Below are 24077 nucleotides of genomic sequence, written 5' to 3' on the forward strand. Positions count from 1 at the left end.
TTAATATCTCGACCTTGAGAAGGAGCTATACAAAATAACGAGTTTATTCATACAATTTCATAATTTTAGACTCGATTTCAACCACGACAACCGTCACTGAATATTGTAGGATCGCATATGCTTCCAATACGTTCATCTGAACTAAATTCATTACCCCATACCAAAACTTTGTATTATTTAACAGGCTTTCCCATCTTTAAGAGACTTTCCTAAACTTTAGCTGGGATTCATTTGCATCCCGGTGTGTTATTGTTTTGAATTTTGAACCATTGATTCTCTTAATTTTCCCTGTTTTTTCCTTTTAGGACTTTTGAGAGGACATTGGTAATTATCCAATTTAGCCGACAATGATAGTTTGGCAGACACACCCCTCGCTCTCCAGAAGGTGCTCTACCGCCACCTAATGCTTCGCATCCTCGCTCTTATTCCAAAACAACAAAGGGGATTGCCCTTTTTGCATCCAAGAATCGAAGATAACGTATCGCGCCCACAGAAATAATTTACAGTTCTGCGATCGCGCCACCGCCAATTGTGTCGATCAGGACAGCAGAAAAAGTGAGTTACATTATATTTGAGTCATATTAATCGTTTTCAATGCAACTTGTACATTTATTTTTGTAAAGAATGATAAGTTAACTAGAACGCCATGATTAAATGTTACAGAATGATGCACAAAGTGCAGTGTTTTATGTGGTGTTTACTTATTGATGAGGTGGGCCGAGCCTGGGAAATGGTCCCACTCGTTGATATTTATGTTTGTTGATAGTTGCATGGCATGATCTATTGACAGAGCACTCCAGTAAAGCGTAGAGAGTCATAGACCGAAAGCTTCAGTCTCTATAATCGTCGGTTGTTCCACTGAGACTACGTCTGGCTCCACTAGACCTCCGGTTATAGAGACAGAACGATCGCCTATGCCAGCCTATGTTGAAGATATCACGGCTAGATTTTAGCTGCTAGGCCCCTCCCACAAACATGACAAACTTGCCACGGCCGTATTGTTATGCCCCCAAAATCCCCCAAAATGTCATTTTACCTCGTCCATATCCAATTTTAAATTAGGCCTAGGCTATAATACATCGGTTCCACTTACTAAATTTATTGAAATATTCCGTTTAATGGTCCCTTTTAAGGAAATTATGGGTCAAAATCGACATCCATGTTGAAAATCTTGCAAGCCGTGTTAAACTCTCGCTGCCGTCAATCTCATCCCTTCTAGTCTACGCCGAAGGCAAAATGATTATGAAGGAAAAACTGTGCGCCATCTACACGTTCGTAATGGCGTTATCACAGTTTTTCCTTCATAATCATTTTGCCTTCGGCGTAGACTAGAAGGGATGAGATTGACGGCAGCGAGAGTTTAACACGGCTTGCAAGATTTTCAACATGGATGTCGATTTTGACCCATAATTTCCTTAAAAGGGACCATTAAACGGAATATTTCAATAAATTTAGTAAGTGGAACCGATGTATAATAGCCTAGGCCTAATTTAAAATTGCATATGGACGAGGTAAAATGACATTTTGGGGGATTTTGGGGGCATAACAATACGGCCGTGGCAAGTTTGTTCATGTTTGTGGGAGGGGCCTAACGGCTAAAATCTAGCCGTGATATCTTCAACATAGGCTGGCATAGGCGATCGTTCTGTCTCTATAACCGGAGGTCTAGTGGAGCCAGACGTAGTCTCAGTGGAACAACCGACGATTATAGAGACTGAAGCTTTCGGTCTAAGAGAGTCAATGCTAACGCGTATTGACCTCTAGCGCTACTCTACGTGCTAATAGGCAGCAATTGCACACATAAATAGTCAATACACAAATAACACACAAATGCATGCAATGATGCCGATGTGGCTTTAGTTTGACAGTGTCGGTAGATCTAGTCTAGACTCACAAATTTTTTCTAACATGAGTAGAAAAAACTGTATTTTACTGCGATTTAGGTGTCATCAATTGTCCCTAAACCATAGATTTTGAGTGAACCAGTTGAGTTTTTTACAGTGGTGTTTGAAATGTTGAGAATCAATAGAACAGGTTTTAATACACAACCAGGATAGTAATGCAGCTATGTGTGTGAGAGAGCTGTGGAAGAAGAAGGAGAAAGAGAAGAGGAAAGGAGGAGGAGGAAGAGAAGCAATAGTTTTACTCTCAATTTCTTTGCTTTCTGATAGTTATCTATGAGAAGTGATTAAATATTTTAAAAAATGAATGTTTCTAGAAAGAAAAACAAACACCACTTGCTCTTATCTATAATCATATCTCTTCACCCAATGCATTAAATGGCATTATTATCATTTTGATTATTACTCCCCCCCCCCCTTTTCTTTGTCTCTTAGAAGCTGCAGGCTTTCTCATTTCTAGATCCAAATTCTGACTACTGTGAGATCTTTGACTAACATTGATCACCATGGGTCTGTTCAGCAAAAGAGGCAGCCTAAATCTCTCCAAGGCTGAAGCCTCCAACCAGGTTCATGACCAGATTGACCCCAAATTTGAGAAACCGGACAACCAGTTGGACACCTGGACATACTCCGTTGAAGATGACACCGTGGAGACGGAACTCTCCTTCGGAAACAGCCATCGTGTCGTCCAAGACGGTGACGAGGATCCACCGGGTTGGTCTGGGGTAACAGCCTCCATGGATGATGCTGGGAGCATGAACTTTATCCCTGGCATAGCGACAGATCCCAAGGGAGGAGTTACAGACTTTGGTGATAGCAGCAAGGGGTGTTGCGCTAAATGCCGATACTCCTGCAAGGTCGCCTTTCGACCCTGCACCACCAAGCACAACCCTCTCCCGCACAATCCATCAAGGTGGAAACGATTCAAATTTGCTTTTCTCTGCCCTCCTCACGGTATCGTTGGCAGGACTTTGACTTGTCTCATACTTGTGTTACTGTTGTGGGCAGTTCTGTTCACTATAACAGGGGCTGAAGCGTTACCGGGCGGTAATTTGTTTGGACTGTATGTACTTATTATCAGCAGTATTGTACTTGGGTTGTTGGTCAACAAAATTCTGCGGCTTCCAGCCCTACTAGGTAAGTCATAGTTCATAGCCTTGTTGCTTTCCTCTTTGATAATTGAAAATAGATGTGTGCAGGTTTGCAAACTGCAGATGTGGCATACTTTGAAATGTTCTCATGTTGAACTGTTAATTTGCGTAGAGATTAACAAAAAAGCCTATCAAATAAAAAAAACTTGACATGTGTTTAATTATGAATGTTAAAACGTTATATTTGCAAAGTGCTTTCTTAGTAAAAGTGCTCATCATTTTTTTATTTTCATCCTGACATAATCATCATTCCACGATCCTACTTTATAATTCATCAATCCATTTTGAATTTCTAGGAAAAAGGCGAGTAATTCTTGAATTGAAAGTTGTAGTTTAAACTACCTATAGCACCAAAAAGGTGAAAAGGCAAATCCACCCTGATATTAAAATGGTTTCATTATAAGTAGAAAAACAAGAGAAACAAGTGGAAATTTGAGCAAAATCCAATTAAAAATAGGAAAGTTATGAATTTTTGAAGTTTTTGAATTAATCATCGGTGAAACACATATTAGCAACACTGTGATGAATCTTGCGAGCTCCTCTCTAATTTGCTCTGTACAGAAAATTTTCATAAACTTTCATTTTCATAGTTATTGATGGGAGAAACTAATTTTTTTCATACAGGGGTTGTATGAAACATATTTGCAATACCGTTAACTATATTTAAAGTGAATGTATGATTGAAAATCATAAACAAATTATTTTTATTTTTTATTTTTTAGTACAGAGCAATCGGGAGGAAACCTGGCAAGCTAGATCACAGACGTGCCAATTTGGGTTTGAGTGATCTTTTACATTCAAAAATTCTTTCTTATTTTTAATCAGTGTTGCTCAAATTTTCACTGACCTGTTTATCTAATTTTTCTGCTTCTGTTTCAAAGCAACTTAATATCAGGTAGATTTCCTCTTTAATACATGATGGCATCAGTATATCATCAGTAAAAACAGGCAAGACCTGGACAAACGTTTCGCAGCCTTCCTTTCATAACTTCTTGCTCCCTCCCCTCCCCCTCCCTTGCCCCTACCCCTCCCACAGGTATGCTAGCTGCTGGATTCATCCTAAAGAACGTGAAGGCGATCGACATAGCCAACGACATCTCCCGAGAGTGGGCCAGTGCTCTTCGCAGCATCGCCCTGGTAGTCATCCTGCTCCGCGCTGGGCTGGGCATCGATGCCAAGGCTCTTCGTCGGCTGAGTCTCGTGTGTCTCAGACTGTCCTTTGTACCCTCCATCCTGGAGGCAGTCATCATAGCTGTTGCATCTCACTTCCTCATAGACTTCCCCTGGGAGTGGGCTTTCATGCTTGGGTAAGAAACAAGGCACAGTTGTGGTAATACAGTCAAACCTGTCTACTGCGCCCACCAAGGGAAACACAAAAAGTGGTCTTTGTAGACAGGTTCCTTCAGTACATGTTTTAGTGAGAAACCATTTTCAAGGGAAACAAATCATGTGCTTGTTGTAGACAGGTGGTCTTTGTAGATGGTGGTCACTAAAGCAGGTTTGACTGTAGTACAGACACTAAGTTAGGTCTCTAGTTTGCTAAACCAGCAGCTATCATAGTTGTTGCCTCTCCCTTCTTTTTAGACTCCCCCTGGGAGTTGGCTTTCATGCTTAGGTAAGAAACCAGGCACACTTGTGCTAATATTTTAACCAGTAGTATAAGTATGGCATCTCTCTAAGTTTTAAGGTATACTTAAAGGGGAGGACTCCCCAAACTGGCCCTGTAAGATCTTTAGATGTTTGGTATTACAAATTTGGTGAGGGAGACCATTATGCCCTCCTCCCATAATTTGGGGGTTGAAATCAAGCCCTTTCCTCCAAAATCAATTGGTGTTTAATCGATTGACAATATCCCGTATACATCTTATCATATTATTTTAGTAGATGTTCTGTATGTATATTCTGGTGTTCGTTGGATTATATCTACCGGTACGTAAACCTTTATCGTGGTCATCAGAATTCAGGACTAGCGCTACACACGTGATACAGCCACATATTTAAGTTAATTTGTGGATGATTTAGCTTTCAGCTTCAAATTATCAGAGATCTCGCCTGTAGAGTTGATGCATGGTTTAGCTTGATTACTGAATGGGGCCTATCGTGCCTAGAAATGCATCTCTAGATTTAACCCTAATTCCTTGAATTCCCAGAAACATTTCATTACCATCAGAGCACATTTACATACTATGTATAAGGCAGAGTGTTGCGATCTAGTGGATAAGTCACCAATCTGTAGATCACAATTTACAGGGTTCGATTCCCTGTTCTTACATCCTTTAGCAAAACATTGATCTACACTTGACCCAAATGTAGTAAGTGGATATCTGGTAGGTTTCATTCCTTGAATGCACGGGGCGCTACAGTTTCCGGAGCTAAAAGCTTGGGTAATTATGTCCTAAGTCCTTTGGATGCACATAAGGACATAATGATCATACAAAAACAGAATTCTAAAGCCTGTCTGTCCTAGTTTGACCAGGGGGATTAGACCTCACTGCAAGGTCACTAACAGGTGGTTATCTCATCAAATCAGCTCTCAATTAACATACAAAAAAGAGGATCATGGGGGACCAACAGGCACTGATTAGGCATTATTTGATATATAGAGGGCGCAAGTAGCTGTAAGTAGTGTAATGGGGCTTTAATATTATCATCATCCTGTTCATACCCCAGATTTGTCTTGGCAGCGGTTTCACCTGCAGTGGTGGTTCCTTGTCTCCTGGTCCTGCAGAAGGGTGGCTATGGAGCCAAGAAGGGCATCCCAACCCTCGCCATAGCATCCTGTAGTCTGGATAATGTCCTCTGCATCAGTGCTTTCGGGGTCGCCATGGGAATATCTTTCTCATCAGGTAGTTTGTTTTTCAGCATGTTATTTATTCAATTTATTTACAAGTCACTCTCCTATTGGTAGTTTGATAATTACTTTCTTTTTAATTCATAATCGCTGGAGAGTGGAGGGGGCAGTGTATGTAATTTTCTTGTAATTCTGATGATTCCAAAACCCTACAATATACAATTATTCTTACGTACTACTTTACCTTTCTCAATAATTTTAATAGTTTCTTTCTCATTGCATGAAAATAAATCAAATGTTATCTCTGAAAGCTTATTATCTGATGTCTCTTTTTTTCTGATTTGCAGGGAGTCTTGTCCTGAAGATCCTCCAGGGTCCCTTAGAGGTTTTGATTGGAGTTTGTTTTGGAGTGGTTGCTGGTGCTCTACTTTGGTTTATTCCAAGCAAGGACTTGGTGAGTGACAGCAAGGTTGAAGATACAAGCTTTACTAAGCAATACAGTTAAAGACCCTGTTGGAAGCGAAAAATAAAATAGATGAATTCTATATCAACGGAAAATAAAAAATGCTTTTAAAAGCCGAAGTTGTCGACTAAAAACTACACATCAATTTGATGACATCATCTTATGTGGAGTACTCATGTTCACAATGACTTTGCATTAATTGAGCATGTCTCCTCGCCTTAGCTATTTAGGTGAGCTGATTGGGTTCACATGTTATATTGTCACCATAACTGTGGCGAATTTGACCCCTATTGATCCATAATTTGGAGGGGTGCGGAAAATGGGGTTTTAATTTGCTTTTGTGCAGTACTGACGGGGAAAATACTGTGTATTCCTCTATATACCGCTATAAAGTTGTATTTTCATCGAATAGGATCTTTAAACTATTTGGGCCTGTTCACTTAGGCTATGGTAAACCTTGGCATTTAGGGGGCACAAAGTAAGTGGCCAGTGGGATGAAAAAGATGGTTGCATAGAGCAAAGATCCCATGCATACTCACTTGCCTATGAGTGATAACATGCAAAAGTGAGAAGCGCAGTATGCTTTAAAAAAAAAACAGCTGTGAGCCTTGGCATATGTGAACAAGTCTTAAAACCTGCGAAATAAATGAGATTTGTATAATTCACACTTGGTAGGATTTCATGATCAGTTAATGGTACAGGGAAGCAGTATGTTCAGAGAATGCAAGACATGATTCTGGAGTTGTTGTGGTAAAGTGGTTCATTCACTCGTCTCTTAATCCAAGGGTTAAAGGTTCAAAACCTTGCCCAGTTGCAAAACAACTCATTTCTGTTGACAAGAAATTTATCCCAGTTGTAATTGGGTTCCTGATATGTTCAAGCAGTACATATATTACCACTCGACTATGGCTGGGGTAATAATGATGTAGCACCAGGAGCGTCATGGCACTACAGACATGAGCGCTACATGAGAAGCCACTACTATTGCTATTGTCAACATTAATATGAGTTTTGTTTTTCTTTCCCTTGCAGAAAACTTTGACTCAACTGAGGTTTTTGTTCCTGTTCTGCGGTGGTCTGTTTGCAGTCTTTGGTAGTACCGCGGCTTCCTATCCTGGGGCCGGAGCTCTGGGGTGTCTTACGCTAGCTTTCATGGCTGCTCTGGGATGGAAGGATGAGAAGGTGAGAAAGATGCAGTTAAAAGCTTGACAGAAATATGATAATGATAATAATGGTTTCTTATTAAAATGTACAACCAATCACCTTAAAAATCATTTGTGTACAGCTAGAATGCATAAAATCAACCACTAATTAGTTTACTTGGCATGCTATGGGAGTCAAGTGGATATGGCAGATTAGCCTTGCACTTAAACAAGTTATCCAATAAAGTCTAGTACTATTTCTACACTACTACTAACGGTTAATGTGTATAAAGACAAAATAAAGAATAACATTAGTACCGCACACAGAGCACAAGTCGGACTCAGGTAACGTGCAGTTCCTTTTCTATGCGAAAGCCAACATGCATAGAGTAGTGTATTCACAAGTCCCTTTCTGTCAGTTGAGATTAAAAGTCTCCATTATTCTCTGTTTTCGCATTTACCGGTATTGCTATGATAAATGTTAAGAACAACATCATATCTATCAATAAGTACATAAACTTACATTTATATTCAGTTACAGTTACATCTATGATATTCTAAGATATAATTGATATTCAAAAGACGATAACTTACTTAAAGAGAAGATTTAAACACTCTAAACTGACCTTTGACCCTTGATAGGTTGCTGTAGGGAAGCTGATTGGTGTCGTCTGGTGGCTGTTTGAACCAATCTTATTTGGTCTTATCGGTGCTGAGGTAGCTTTGGAGTACCTAGATGGAGAAACAGTGGGTAAGTCTATGGTAGCTTGCAAGCACAAATCTGTGTCATGTTTCTTGGCTGAAGGCTGTACATGTCGACTGGCAACACAAATTTTGAAGATATTAAAAATTCCCTAGAATTGACTTCTATGAGTATTTGAGTTCATGAGTTCCAATCTAGACTCAATATTCAGTTCTTTTCTTCAGACACTACTTACCTACCCTCTACACAGGTAGTGCAGGCAGGTATCTGACAAGAAACCAAAAAGATTCCTCAAACTTCATTGTGTGTTATGCACCAATCAGCCATCATGACATTGATCATACAATGAAGCATGATAAAAACCACTGAAGGCATACAAGAAGATCAGGTTTCATAAACAAATTATTACTGATGTTGTCAGGGAAAGCATCCTTTATTGCAGTCTGTATAGAAAGATGATTGCTATGGTGGTACCTAAAGCAGGGGAGAGTTTCACAAAGACTAAGATCGACTTTAAGTGGGACTTAACTATGGCAGGCAATTTATACAACTGGTTGCTATCACTATGGGTCTCCCAACTATGATCTTTAGATAATATTTTTTCCTTCAAAAAAGAACTATAAAAAAATGTAGATTTGTGACCATGATTTATACGTTCCTTGAGAAACTAATGCCAGGAATGGTTAGAGGAACTAGTGGCATGAATGGCCTGCCATAGCTAAGTCCAACTTAAAGTCGATCTTAGTCTTTGTGAAACACTCCCCTGGTCTCAGATCTGAGTGGTAGAACAGTGGTTTCTTAACCAGGGAAGTACCACATCTAAAACCAAGGTGATCGCTAGTGACCTTAGTAAGGCATAGATCCTGAATTACTGAGTTTATCAGCAAAGAAATAAGTGGTTTGCTCCCCTGTCCGCTTTTATTGCGCCTTGAGTAAGTAATGAGAAAAGTGCACTTTATAAATATTTATTATTATTATCTACAAGCCAGTGATACCAGTTTATCAGGCTTTTGTCTGATTTTAGGCCCTATCCCATTTTAATTTGTCAGTCCTTTCCAACCTTCATGCTTCATACTGCACTGTATCATGTTTGGGGTATCTTTCCAGGCTTATTAGGTAACGTCCAGCTGGTATTTCTGTACAAGCTTTCCTGGCAGTCCCATAATAAATCGTTGATAAAAATTAATCTTTATTATTGCTCATTGTTTGTTTACAGGTCTTGGGATCGCTACCCTGGTGCTCGGGTTGGTGATCCGTATTGCAGCAACCTGGCTGTCTGTTCTGGGAGCAAAGTTCACCAACAGAGAGAAGCTCTTCATGGTCTTTGCTTGGTTTCCAAAGGCTACTGTCCAGGTAAAAGGATACAGCGAAATGATGATAATGGTGATGGTGGTGGTGATGGTGGTGACGATGATGATGATTATGATGATGATGATCATCATGATGATGATAGTGATGGTGGTGATGATGATGAGGATGATGATGCTGGTCATGATAATGATGATGATGATGATGATGATGATGATGATGATGATGATGGTGGTGACGGCGATGATGATGATGATGGTGATGATGATGATGATGGTGATGATGATGAGGATGATGATGGTGATGAAAAAACCATGATAATAACAAACATAATGCTGAGAAGAATAATAACTGATTTGATGTAGTGTGTTACATTACAAGTAGCTGATCGAAGCGCTCACATTATTTCAGGAGATGTTTATTGGTCTAGTGGTAACATCAGTGGTACGCTCAGGTTTCTGTCTTCACAGGTACAAACTCGCCCTGATAGACCTGGGGGACGTTTCACAAAACTTGTCATCAGTGACAAATGACAGTTTATGTTATAAGCTACTGAAATCCTTGCTTCTGATTGGTGATCAACAGATTTTTTACTGATTTTTGTAATTTGTCATTGAAAAAAAAGCTTTGTGAAACGGGTCCCTGGTTCGAAAGTTAGTCACATATTTCTGGATGGTGAAGTTAAATGTGAATTCCCAGACAAAAAATAGTCATGTCTGATTGAAACACATTAGTAAAAACCCTATTACAAATGCTTTAATTATTGATGTTTTACAATGGTCATTGCATTCAATAAGGATTCTTTACTTTACAGTGCACATTCTCCACTCCACTGGGAGCAATCCAGCCTGTCTTCCTAATGAACACACATGTTTATCCAAGCATGTGTGTTTCAGCTGCTTATGCACACCTTACAACCTGGAAAGAACTGATTCAATTTTGGAGTTTCAAATTGCAATACATGATTACTGGAGTGTTATTTCAAGCTAGTATTCTTAATATATAGGATACTTTACGGAACCCCAAACACACAAAGCAAAAGATTTTCAATTCCTCTTGAGTCATTCTCTTTCATTTCATCCTATTTTTCTTGATGTGGTTAGGCTGCTCTGGGACCCTTGGCTCTAGATGAAATCATCAAACAAGGCATTGTGACTGAAGCAGATGAAGCAAATGAAATCAGAGGCATTCAGGTAAGCTCACACAGATGATGAATTTATGATAAATGAATAGAATCAAATTAAGATTATTGTATGTGAATTTATATTTCTACTGGTTACAGGATGATGACGTGGACACACTAGTTGTAAAAGATATATATCTAGGGAGTTTCTGTAATGTATGATAAATAGTCTTAACCCATTGTGTACTTGAACCAGGCATTTCCTATTGCAAACCTATGGGGAATATGGAAATTCAATACTTAATATGATAAACTTAAAATAATATTAAGATTATTCTTGAGAAAAGATGATTTCTTAAGGGCTGGTCTATATTTATGTGGGCTTCAAATGTCATCAGCTGTGTGGACAAGCTGCCCAGTCAATGGTGCACTAAGATTACAGCAAAACTAGCAAAAGGTCATGTATAAATTCTAAAGTGGTATTTGGGTCTGTTATTCTGAGAGGAAGAGTGTGGCCAGTGAGTAGGATATCACAGCAAAACACCTTGTAGTCTCAAAGTACTGTAAATTGTAAAACCAATACTTTTTGGGTGGTATTCTCGAAAGCGGCCTAAGTTAAATCAGTGGCCTAAACCTGGTTTAAACCATGGACTATCTTTTTTGCTATTCTCGAAGGTGGCCTAAAGATAAGCCAGGCTTAAATACGTCATAGTTCGGCCTAACTTTAGGCCGCTCAGAGGGCAGGTTTAAATACGTCATAGTTCGGCCTAACTTCGCGTGACGTCACTTTTTAGTTAAATCGACTGTCCGCGGAGAGTGAACGGTAAGTTTTGCATTTGAATTTCTATATTTGATAACAATTTACACTCTTTTGTATGGATAAGCGCTCATGAAAGTTACACCAGCTAATAAAGTATTTTTGTTACTTTCATGTTGCTGTACTGGTGATAATCTAAAATGCTTTTAACTGAATAAATTTGGGGGAAACTTGGTAAATGTTCACAGTGTTCGCAGAGCAGTCCCATACGTGCAAATAATTGTCGGTTAACATTTTCATTTCCTGAGATTGAGCAATTTCTTACCGGGTAATTCTTTTCTTGGCACTATTGTACTTTCGTACGCTTATACCACCTTAACATCACCTTAAAAATATCATTGCTAGACGTAGAAACTACTTTTATAGTGGATTTTCGAGACGCTGTTGCCTAAAAGTGGACTAGCACTAGGCCTAAATCTAGATCTAGCTGTATAGAAGTAGAAGTAGAAGTCTCTTTCGTTCGTTAGCCTCTGATTTGGTCGGCTCCTCTCTTTCAGGAGCCGACCCTACCCAAATCAGAGGCTAACGAACGAAAGAGACAGAAATTTCGGTCTGGTATCACCTCTGCCTGAGCTGCAGTGCTAGTTGTGGCTGTTGGTGCGATCATTTCCTACAGGATGATGATCATTTTCATAACCACCCCCAAGAAAACATTAAAAAAAAAATGTTAGGCCTACTAGACCTAGACCTCTAGCCGGCTCTAGACTAGATCTTAATTTCATCAATAAGAGTCTAGTCTAGACAGGTCTAATACAAATTGAAAGGAAATGGACAGAAGCTTCCTTTTTTTGACATAGGTCTACTTTTGCTGATAATGTTACAGTAGTTTAGGCTTATAATACTTGTTAGTAAACTAGACGTCTACAGAGAAATTGTAATTTCTTATCAAATATCAACATATTTTTTCATCTTGATTTTCTGCTATTTCAGGTTCTTTTCAATTGATGCATGGGGATGGAGAAAAAAGGCCTCTCCCAAGCTATGGTGTCCCGCCTTGTGAAGTCCATCTCAATAGCCATTGCCAGGAGATGGGAGCAATACATCACAATTCCTTCAGCAAGAGAGGCAGTCCTGCAGAGTGCAGACCCAACATGAATTGTATAATTACTGCCATTTCCCTGGCGTTAATATGGTCGGTGCTATTGATTGCACCCACATAGGCATCTCCAAGCCAGTTGGCCCAACACCAGTTATTTCCTGAACAGGAAAAAATAGATACTCCATTTTTCTTGGAGTATCTATCTGTCTGCTGGTCTGCTGGTGAGTAAAGCTGTACAGCTGTAATTATGCCTAAATTTTGTAAACTAAATCATGTTTATACAATTTGTATTAAAAAGATCTGCTGAATTATGAATCTGCAGATGTGTCTACAGGTACATTATGAAGTGATTTAAAATTGTTTTGTCTGATAAATGTAGGTGCAACCTACACTCAAACTTTTATTCATTTTACATGGGCACGAGCTAATATTTCAGCTCGATTGCCATGGCTACCAGTCATTCCTGACAGTGACAGCTTGGCCTAGACTTTTGGGCGGAACTATCTGAAAATAAGACACAAATAATCAACAGTTGATTAACTACTTTCAAATTTGGGTCAGAAGAAAATTCAAACCTACCACTAACAATTCTGGAACAAATAAGACTTAGAGACCTACAGACTACAGTACAGTGCAGTAAATTTTACTTTTACTTTTTCCCCTTTCACGAAGCTCATTTTGGGAGATAACATAAACAAAGTCAATCTTTGGTCTAATGTTAGATTGAACTGAAATGGAAAAGTTGGGCTCTAACGATTAGGGCCTTGTAAAATCTCCATTCCAGGCTGCGTTTACATCTAGGTTAGGCCAACTGTCGGCTCGTTATCTAAGTAAGATGTAGACTTGATTTCAGGAAAGGGACTAACTTCGCTATAGACTCTAACTACTTAGGGCTTTCTTAGGCCATGACATGGCAAGTACAACTTGGTGCAAGCACATTTATGAGATAGTACTGCAAGAATGTGTATGTTTGTTCTTGACTTAAAAAGAGATACCGGTAGTCATTCTGTAAATCAATGATTACTAGTAACTGAGTGGGGAGGGGGTGCCTAGTCACTGCCTACATGAAAGGCGCCTTAAGTTTTTGTTTTAAAGTTAGAATATTATTGACACTATAACTAAGACCAATTATCAATGGAGTAGATCTTTGATATTTTAATGAGGTCTAAACCTTTTTATTTTTGTTTCAGGATGATGTTTTTCTTCAGTAAAATAAATGAAGGCAAATTCCCTGATAACTGAGACAAATTCAGAGAGAGGAAGGAGAACTACTGAGCTGCTGAATTTCTGACAGGTAGGCTGTACGAATAAGTTGTTGTTTGTATGCCCAGGTACTTCAAGGATGGCATTTGTTCATTCACATTTTTCCATCAATACTTTAATGTAATTGATTAATATGCACTCCACTTTTACCACAATGTACATGCAAGACCTTTTTAATGTTTAACAGAAATAGGTTTCAATGTGCTTCCTTTCATTCTTTTCTCTTTTCATTCAACAGACATACTTGCAAGGACTATGAAGTTCTACTTAGCATCTTCAATGAACCAGACTCCATCTGCTGTAACTGTGACTGCATGGGGATCAAAACCTGTGTATTATAATCCTCATAACATGAAGCTATGGTAACAAACAAGCAACCATTGATAAAAAGCCTGATATGTCCTTGTGTGTGTGAACCACAAAGCAACCATCACTCATAAGGATGTTTTTATGTACATCAGATGTTCATTGTTTCACTGGAAAAATTGTGATTTTGAATCATTTAAGAAATCATGTTTTATAATGCGTTTTATAATATAGTGCAAGTCATGATATAACAGATTCCCTGCAAAAGAAACACGGCTCAAAAGTAGACTAAGCTTTGTTTTTAAAAAATGGGAGAACTTAGTGTAACAAATACATAACATTTAATTCTAATAGTTTCAAGTAGCAGATTATGAGGCTATTGGAGCTTAATATTTGACCTTCAATTTTATAATCGTATTCATCGTGAATTACAATCTTTTCTGTTTTAAGAAAAATAAATAAATTGAACATAATTGTTGATATGTTATATACAATATTCCTTTCATATCTTTTGATTTTAAGTGTGCATACTGTTGGGTTCATTGAATTATACATGGAAAAAGTCTTGAAATAGAACAGTGAGAGAACAGAGAGCGAGCGAGAGAGAGAGATAGAGTAAAAGAGAAAGGGAACCAAATGAGAAAGAACAATTTAATGGGGAGAGAAATAAACAATGATGTGAGATAGTGTGTGTGAGAGAGAGAGAGAGAGAGAGATGGAGATAGGAAGAAAGAGTTGGGGGGGGGGGGTACAGTGCCCCCTTTTTCAAATGCCCCTTTTTATATAGGAAAGTTCCCTTATAACTTTGTAAGAAGTGCCCCTTTTTTCCATAGGTAAAGTGCCCCTTCCCCTTTTCACCTCTGATAAGTTCTCCTTTAATTTTGACACGGGCCCCTTTTCCTTTGACAAGTTTCCATTTCCTTTGCAATAAGTGCCCCTTTTCACTTTTGAGAAGTGCCCCTTCACCTCTGATTATTGCCCTATTTAAATCTGAGAGGTGCCCCTATTAACAAAATTATCGGTGCCCCTTTTCTTTCAACAAATGCACATTTCCTTTATTATAAGTGCCTCTTTTTCATTCTCATAAGTGCCCCTTTTAAAATATGTTCAATGCCCCTTTTCAGGTGCCATATGTGACCCTTTTCACCTCTGATAATTTCCCTTTTAACAATGATACAATTCCAGCAAGTGCCCTTTTTGTTGGTGCTGCCCCCCGCTTTGGAAGTCGCTCCGCCGTCCCTGGACGTCATAATATTGCTCAAGTTGTCGAGGTGATGCATCCTCTCCACACTGCGCGCATCCATTGTCTTAGCCCACTGTCTTAGTGCATTGTGACGTCATATTGCTCAAGTTGTCGAGGTGATGCATCCTCTCCACACTGCGCGCATCCATTGTCTTAGTGCATTGTGACGTCGCAGCTTCGGTACTGAGCATGTGCAGAAACCGTAACCATGGTGAATAATCCATGGACTAAGTTAGGCCAGGTTTAAACCATGGATCAGTTAGGCCACCTTTCGAGAAATGAAAATGACTTAGGTCAGCGGCCTAAGTTAAGCCTGGCCTAACTAAACCACGGTTTAACTTAGGCCAGGTTTAACTTAGGCCGCTTTCGAGAATACCACCCATTGTTTCTAATGTTTCTAATTTTACAGTGACGACAGGCCTAATCTATGTATGTAAACCATCTTTCCTTTCTTACAATGTTATTTGTAGCTCCTGACCATTGCTGTCCTAAGCATCCTGATCACAGCTCCTATTGGAGCCATCCTCGTCACGCTGTGTGGACCAAAACTCCTGGAGAAAGAGACTAGGCCCCTCACGGTCAGCCAGCAGGCTGGAGAGCTAGGGGCGGGGCCAGGGGATGAAAGGGAGGAGCTTGTTGCCAGGCAGAGGTTATCAACGGAGTACTGAACTTGGTGACGTTAGAGTAGGAGGAGCCAGGTAATTGATCGTTGCATGCATCCACCTGTAATCTGTTCATTTGTATGTTACAGACATTCAGCAAGGCATTTTATCTTCATTGCTTCTCTCCACCCAGGTGTAAAGTGGATGCCTGGATGGGAAGAGGAGCCATATAATTGATTGTTACATGCCTTCCACCTGTTATCATTCATTTCATTCATCTGTTAAAATTCTTAAGTAAGGCATTCTATCTTCATTGCTTCTACCGGTACTCTCTACCCAGGTTATAAATGGGCTTCAGATGTCATATAAGATATAAGTAAACGAAAACTGTGATAGTTATAAACACTGACTCTGGAGTCTGCAGATGTCTGGTCAGCTCAGACTTGAGTCAAATTGAACATGGTCAAACTCAAACTTTTTTTAATTTTATTTTTAGGCCTAGACTACTGTCTATATTTTTTATTGTTTCTAAAGTCTTATAAGTTCTAGTCTATACCGTAGTATGTGTAGAGTTAAGTGTAGGTAGTCTAGTATAGACTTACAGGCGTAGTCTAGGCGCTTGTTCAGAAACCTATCAAAAATTTGACCCGTAACTCCAGCGTGGAGATACCCTACTAAAACATACCCAAAATGAGTACCTGGTTGAAGCGAAAGTCATTGTGGTTTGTTTTCAGAATTGGGAGTGTCTGTAAAATGGTACATGGCTGGAATGCTCCCTAGGGAGTGGAGAATGTGCTTATAGTGTGTGTAGACAATTCAGGGAAGTTTGATGGCTGGCATGACAATATCATCTGCTTTATGCCAGAAGGGCGTTAACTCTGTGTAAAATTATACGATTAACACCCTACTGGTTCCAAAGAGAAGATATATCTGAAAAGTGCTTAGAGATGTCTTAAATGCGGAAAGCACCATTCATACCCAGACTATCATATTTAAAGTTTACAGAGAAAGTCATACCATTTGCTAATCACCCTCGATGGCAAGATCATCAGTTCTGTGATTTGCTTGTAAAACAGACAGGCCTTACATAAATGTATTGCACACAAATTATGCTCTGTGAGAGTTGCTCCTGGTTTCTATTTTGTCAGAGATAGAGGGTTAGGATAAAGATTGCATTTAGGTTTTAAGTCAGGTTAAGGGTAAGGTTTAGGGTTAGGTTTTAGGTTACATATAGTGTTTGGTGATGAGGTATAGTTTAGAATCCAGTTGTAAGAAATTGACCTCGGAGCAATTGCCACCTGAGCATAAAATGTCCACCCAGTGATTTTAAAAGATCTGCCCCCTGGAGGGTAGTTTCTCAAAGTCCATTCTCCTCCCAAACCAAAGTGATTTCACTCCCTGATCTCTGATAAACCGTGCTCTGAGCAAAATCCTGACAGGATGATAACCAGCAGATTTTTTGCTGCATGCAAGATTTGTATACAGACATACTTGGAAGTCTTGTGTGATGAACTGTGACTCATTGCTGAAAGAAACTCACAAAAAACTGCCCTTAAAAATAATCTTTTCTCTGTTACATCATTCTTCATGTTTACACTGTACTTCTCAATTGGATTTGTGTTTTATGTAAATACATTCATCATTCATCTACATACTTGTTTGTAATCTTTATTTTGAAACTGAAAAATACAGGGTTTTATAAATTTATTGTTTGTGTACATTTTGTTCATTGAATTTCATTATTCTTGTTGAAATATTTTTGTTATATACTTGTTCATGATCTTTTCTTGAATCTTCTAATCAGAATTTTGTTTGTTTAATCATTGTTCATTTGCATTCATACATTGTATTAATTTTCATTTTTCTGTTGAGTGTTGTTATTATACACAGACATGTACTGATGTATTTGTTGCCATTTATGGCATCTCCATTGTATATTTATATCTATTTTGTGAAGTAATTTTTATGATCTATTTTGTTGGCCGAGTTTTCGATTTTTCTGCTTTCATTCAAGTGAACTTATTATAAGGGCCGGAATGCCCTTAAAGTAGATTGCTAAGATGGTATGGTAGATACAGTAAGACCTCACATAACATACAAAATGGGAAGGAAAAAAAAATTAAAGTATCTTTCAATATCCATTTTAAAAATGATTGTTTGCTTGATTTCTTTGTGAACGATAGTATTCACTGTTATGAAAAACAAAATAGCTTTATCTCAATCCTAAAATGTCTTGAAGATACCTAACCTAAACTAGAAGAATTTTTGCAGACTAAATTTTTAAAAAATCAAACAAACTAACTAACGAGCGAACATAAACAGTTATTATCGAGAACAATTCCCATGGTTGCTAAAAGATCAACTCCAGTTGCAAAGTGTGCATACTGCCATCTAGAGGTAGAATCTGCCGATATAAACAGTTTTGTCGAGAACTATTCCTATGGTCACAAAAAGATCTACTCCAGTTGCAAAGTGTGTATACTGCCATCTAGTGGTAGAACCTGTATATTCTTGTAATGAGTGAGTGATATGTTTTTTAGTGTATGATGGATGAGGGTTTGGGTACGAAGTGACAGGTAGAATTCCAGCTATGCTATCCTAGATCTTTAATTTGCCAACTGGCTTAGCTATGTTTAGATTCCTTGTAATCTGAAGCAAATGATGGCTTTTTGAGTACTACCAAATGTTCAGTCACCTTGTTCCCTCTTTTTTCCTTCTGGTATTTTACTCTGGAAGTTGTATGAATAGTTGTAAATTCAGAATCATTTTGAGATTTGCATACGGTTCAGTTCATCTCAAAGAACAACAACAGAAGATAAACAATTATTTTGGTGGCTGTGCAGTGCATGTTTATAAACTATAAATGTATATCTTGTAGCAATATTTGTTTAAATAAAATGATATGGGCTCTTTTCTCTTTGTTTATACATCAAAAGCACACATACTTAATTTATACATATAACTGGGCTTTCCCTTCCTTTTGAGCTCTTGTACTTAGATTTGTGTAATTAATTGCTTAGATACTTGGTTGGTGACAGTGTTTTTTATAAGAAAATTCTTGATAGAATCTATATTTAATTAATGTGATCTTTTCCCCTTTTTTTTGTATATACTTATTTATTAAAAAAGCTCAGTGTAGCATTTGAAATGTCTTGAAGTACAGAAAAGGAAGTATTGTGTGTTTCCCTTTATTCCTTCCTTCCCTCTCCTCTCCCTTTCTGTTTTAGGCAACTTCAGAAATAGCATTCATATTTGCCAAAATGTACTAAAAGATATAGGAAACCATGAACCTATATGATTCGCTAATTTTCCAGGAAGAAAAAGGTACACACCCCTCCATGCTTTTATATGTAGGTCATGTTTTCTCTTTAAACTATAAGTGATAATGAATGAAAGACATATGAACAAATGATAAAATCTTACTAAAAAACTTTGGCCTTTTCTCATTGTATCTACTGATGTGCTTACATTACATTTTACCTGATTAAAATCACATTTTGACAACTCTGACTCCTAAAAAGCTCAATGAAAATAGTCATCATTATCATACTTCATACTCATGATGTGTAGACCTTTCCAATCATGTGGTATATCTTGGTGTCAATTCTCTACAAATGAATTTTCTATCCTCTGATTCTTAGTGTAACGCGTGTCAACTCAAATAAATATATTTCTCACCAATTCTTCCTTTTTTCTAATTTTACATCAAGTTAATGCGATGACCTCTTTCCCTTGACCCTTCCATTTCCTTGAGATAACCATATTTGTTCATGTTATTACTTAAATACAGAGTTTAGACCCAAATGCAATGTTATTTTGTTTCATGGTGTGTGCTTAGATGGACATATCAGCGTAAAACAAACAAACAAGGAGCCAAAAAACTTCTGTTTACGAGAGCGCTTTTTCGATTAGCCAGTGAGATTTCAGAGCAGTGATTTGTTTTGTGATGTGTGCTACAGTATATAGCAGCTATTATCATTGTCATGGATGTGCATATATACATGATCATGCATTAATTGATAATTGAATAAATATATTTTGTAAATGCATTGTAAACCAATCATTCTATTATTGATTAATCAATCAACTGAGCTTTCTGATGTTTTGCAATTAAATGAAAAGCATCCACAACTCAGAAAGCCGTAGATCATCATCAAATGCTAATTTTAATGATCTCTATAAAATGTCTAAGTAATAAAACTTTTTGTCTAAATCAATTTGATACATACTTAAAAGAAAAGTAGTTCATTAAATGTTCTCATTGCAAAGAAGCTAATAACTATACTTGGTAGCATTTTTAAAACTGTAAACGCTCTTTACCCTTTCCATGTCTCAACAAAATTTCTGAGGCCTTTTGATAATATACATGTTGTTGAGAGGCGATAAATCGAAAAAGGCATTATACTGCTTATCAAATAGATCTGAAGTTGGATTTTTATGCAAACTAAAATTTGCCAACCAGATGGTGACAACTTGTTCATTTTTATATACAAACCTGTATTGTGTTTTTTAAATGAATTTGTTATTGGTGGTGATTGTTAATATTTGCATATTCTCATGCTTTAATATTGTAAAAATAAAATCGTAAATATATGTTAATACAGGTACCTTTCTTTTCTTCTAAATAAGTCTGCGTTGGTGAAGCTTAGTCTAAAAGTAAGAAAATATTTCATTTGTATGTGCTGAACCTTGCACATTTGTTTGAAGATCTGTATGAGATAAAATTAAGAAAAGAAGAAGAGGAGGAGGGGGAGAAAGAGAGGTGGACAGATACTAGTTGAAAGAGGCTGAGAGAAGGAGAGAGGGAGAAACAGATAGAGATAGACAGAGAAAGAGAGAGATTGACAGACACAGAGAGAGAGAGGCAGACAGACAGACAGAGAGAAAGCATAGACAACAAATGGGCAGGGAGGATTGGGAAAAAAGAGGGGATAGAAGAGAAAAGAGAGAAATATAGAGGGATGGTCAAAGGTATTTGAGGGGACTCAATACGGAGAGAGAGAGAGAGAGAGAGAGATATATAGACAAATGGATAGATAGAAGGTATGGTCAAATACATTTGAGAGGAATCAAGAGGCAGAGAGAGAGAGAAAGAGAGAGAGAGATAGATATTATAGAGAGGGGTGGTCAAATACATTTGATAAGAAACAGGAGAGAGAGATAGAAGGTATGGTTAAATATATTTGAGAGGGATCAAGAGAAAGAGAGAGAGGGGAGGGGAGAGAGAAAGCACCAGGAGAGTGCCCCTGTAAGGTAAACTTGAGATCTTTTACCTAGCATATTTATATGTGTACTATCAAGATAGATAAATATGTCAGCACACTGGATAAAATTTAAGCCCTGAAAAAAATGGAAAGCAACTTTTCTCATGGGTTGGGCTGGGTATAGCATTACCCCTCAAGCCAATGTATAAACATTCAGTAAGAGATATTAATGACCCTATCTACAAGCGAAGACAGATAATAGAGGGCTCATGGCCAATGGTATTTATGCTATTCTAAACAGAGCATCAATAAACCTTTAGCAGATCCCGTTTTATGATCCTCCCTCACATTTCGTCAGGGTTTACTAGCTGATACAGAGTGAAACAGAGTAGAAACATAATAAAAAGAAATGTTTATTTTTGAAAAGGTACAGCTGTACAGCCATCGTCCTATCGTTGTAGATATATCTTATGTTATGCCCAGAATGAATGGTGCACTGCTTCCTTTACCAATGCCTGGATAGAGAAGTGTTTTGGTTAATGAATAAATCTTGGGAATAAGTGTACATTTTGCATTATAGCAAATTAGTGGGATGTTATATCATGTATGCTCTGATATGTGCTTTCTTAGCAGTCAGGTAAAATAACCACCACCATCTTTAATATGTATGTGAGCCCTTCCCATTGCAATTTTGAAACCAATTTTTTTATTTGTTTAATTTGTTTTATACATACATGTTATACAGGTTAATCTTTGAAAACGTTACTCTGATTATCATGTCTGAAAGGGTCAATGTCGATATTTTAAACAAATTTCTGAACTATCAATTTAATATATAGAGTCAATAATTAATTGTCATTGGACTGTGCGAAAGCTAGAGCTGTAAAAAAAAAAAAGAAGACAGATTATTAGCGATCTGAATCTATGGGGGAAAAAATGAATAATGAAACTGGTTTTTCCCAGGCATATTTCCTCCCTTACTAACACTCATCAAAAGAATAAACCCTTAGAAAATGGGAAAAAATAATATCAAGGGTTTGATTGATACAAGGAACAACCATGGACCCTGTGAAAGTGTGAGCATGAATAGCTACATTTTCCATACTTATGCCATTGACCTTTGTGGTATACTATAGGGTCAATGGTTATGTTGTGTTTCTCCACTACCCCTGTTGAAAGTATTGTCTGGGTTCCTATTCACTGCAATTCAAGCAGCTAATTTGCCCCCCTTTGGCACCCTCGGCAAACTACTCCGTAACACCTGCCTTGCCCGCCTTACCAAACGGCACTCTCTGGGTCATTCACATGCGAAGAAATATATATGAAATTCATATAAAGAAAGACATATGATAACCAAATTGTGAAAGGGGCATACACACAAGGTACATGAGATGATAAATGTTGTATTAAAAAAACTAGTGTGGGAGATAAATGCATGGTTATAGTTTGTAGACGATTCTTACAGGCCCTACTACTGCATCTTGCAAGACACTCACATGAGTACTGGTAGACCCTGATTCTTTTTCAAGTTCTTGTCCAAAGTGCAAAATGATGTCCATACCTCTCTTTTGGGTATTTTGAGGTTTCATTATATTATGCTCTAGGATATTCACACAAAAAAATAGTTTGAGTACTTATTGTACTGTTCTTCACTTTTTGTACAAAATGTGGTATAGTTTTCTACATCTGAATGGATTCTCTCTCTTTCTCTCTCTCTCTCTCTCTCTCTCTCTCTCTCTTCCCCTCCCCTCTCTCTCTCTCTCTCTTTCTATACCTCTTTCTCTCTCTCTCTCTCTCTCTCTCTCTCTCTCCCTCTCTTTCTCCTCTCTCTCTCTCTCTCTCTCTCTCTCTCTCTCTCTCTCTCTTTCTTATTAGACTTGTTTATATTCTCACCTTGCCGGTATACAATACTTTTAGGTGGAATATCCTTAATAGCATCTGTAATACAAATATTGAGGTGGAAATTCGAAAATACTACTCCTGTTGTAAGAATACTTTTACCTTTTTTTTTTTTTATAAAGAGACAATTTGAGCTGTTATCTGTCAGAATAAATAGAACTTTGTATTCCTTTCCTTAAAAGAACTTTGCTGTCATGGGAAGCCAAGGTACTACCAATTATTTAGGTGGTTGACCCAACTAGTGGACATTCCTTCCTTTCAATCCCGAATAAAAGCAAAGATTATTATCTCCAGTCCTTTTCCTCTTTTCATCACCTTCATGTTTTGAACAAAAGGTGAAGTCGCAGTGAATTTAGGCCTGGGAATACTTGGTCAGAGTAGTATAACTTCCCCATATGGTCACCAGGTCAGGGTGAAATGTTGTTTCCAATTGTTCGGAATTAGATATATGAACAATTCAACCACTATTAGTTATCATTTCTAAATATCATAGTATTTATTTCATATTGTCTGTACAGAGCCAAATCGTAGGCTCTTCTGGTTTCAAACAGATGGTATATGTTGTATACTAAACACTATTTAAAAAAATGAACAAATCTTGTTCATTATTGAGGTAAAAAATGTGTGTAATCAAATATCATGTCTGTTTGGCATAATTTCATTTGCAAAAAAGTCCAGATGAAATTCACTACCCTTTATATACACTATATCTGGATTTTAGTTCCATAGCGCTTGTCTCATTAGTTCATATTTGATTAGAAGATCAAATAAAGTGATGTTACTTTCAGAAATCTGAATCTAAGTCTAAATCAAACTTTGGGTAAATGAGTCTTTGAAACATCTTCTGAAATTTTCATTTGCATAGGATCATAGAAGAGAAAGACCACCATGAAAATGTTTAAATGAAGATTTATTAAAGCAAAAATAGGAATAGGGGTAAATACCTTGTTTGTGAATGTTTTAAATTATCTTTTGAATTTCAATTTACATGTTTGTTTACTGCATGCATGGAAAGCCCTACGCACCTGTTCAAGCTTTGTCACTTGGAGCATAATAAACATTCAGACATGTTTACATTTTCAAGGTCCATTTATTCATAATTTTATAACCATATCTCCTTCC

At 37.7% G+C, this 24077-nt stretch overlaps 1 protein-coding gene and 1 long non-coding RNA gene across 3 annotated transcripts; both read left to right on the forward strand.

Moving 5' to 3' along the window:
• Positions 1–446: 446 nt before the first annotated feature.
• Positions 447–20456, forward strand: LOC584015 (sodium/hydrogen exchanger 9B2). 2 transcript variants are annotated; one of them, XM_030980015.1, is made up of 10 exons: positions 447–555; positions 2340–3038; positions 4089–4359; positions 5723–5898; positions 6191–6297; positions 7339–7488; positions 8091–8199; positions 9368–9504; positions 10563–10652; positions 15721–20456. In XM_030980015.1, the coding sequence occupies exons 2-10, from the start codon at positions 2408–2410 to the stop codon at positions 15916–15918; spliced, it is 1869 nt and encodes a 622-aa protein (XP_030835875.1). In that variant the 5' UTR covers positions 447–555; positions 2340–2407; the 3' UTR covers positions 15919–20456. The 2 variants fall into 2 exon arrangements, with proteins under 2 accessions (XP_030835875.1, XP_030835876.1); XM_030980016.1 differs by having other exon boundaries at positions 496–555; positions 2346–3038.
• Positions 13429–14309, forward strand: LOC115921799. Its single transcript, XR_004063122.1, has 2 exons — positions 13429–13732; positions 13940–14309. It is a non-coding gene; the product is annotated as an uncharacterized LOC115921799 (long non-coding RNA).
• Positions 20457–24077: the final 3621 nt, after the last annotated feature.

Source organism: Strongylocentrotus purpuratus, unplaced genomic scaffold, assembly GCF_000002235.5.
Source record: "Strongylocentrotus purpuratus isolate Spur 01 unplaced genomic scaffold, Spur_5.0 spur5_scaffold_10, whole genome shotgun sequence".
Lineage (NCBI taxonomy): Eukaryota > Metazoa > Echinodermata > Echinoidea > Camarodonta > Strongylocentrotidae > Strongylocentrotus > Strongylocentrotus purpuratus.

What these genes read in the sequence shown, in the direction of transcription:
- LOC584015 (XM_030980015.1), top strand. Translation starts at nt 2,408, where the DNA reads ATGGGTCTGTTCAGCAAAAGAGGCAGCCTAAATCTCTCCAAGGCTGAA. An exon ending in GAGTGGGCTTTCATGCTTGG is followed by an intron (nt 4,360 to 5,722) that starts GTAAGAAACAAG and finishes TTCATACCCCAG; the next exon opens with ATTTGTCTTGGCAGCGGTTT. An exon ending in TGGGATGGAAGGATGAGAAG is followed by an intron (nt 7,489 to 8,090) that starts GTGAGAAAGATG and finishes GACCCTTGATAG; the next exon opens with GTTGCTGTAGGGAAGCTGAT.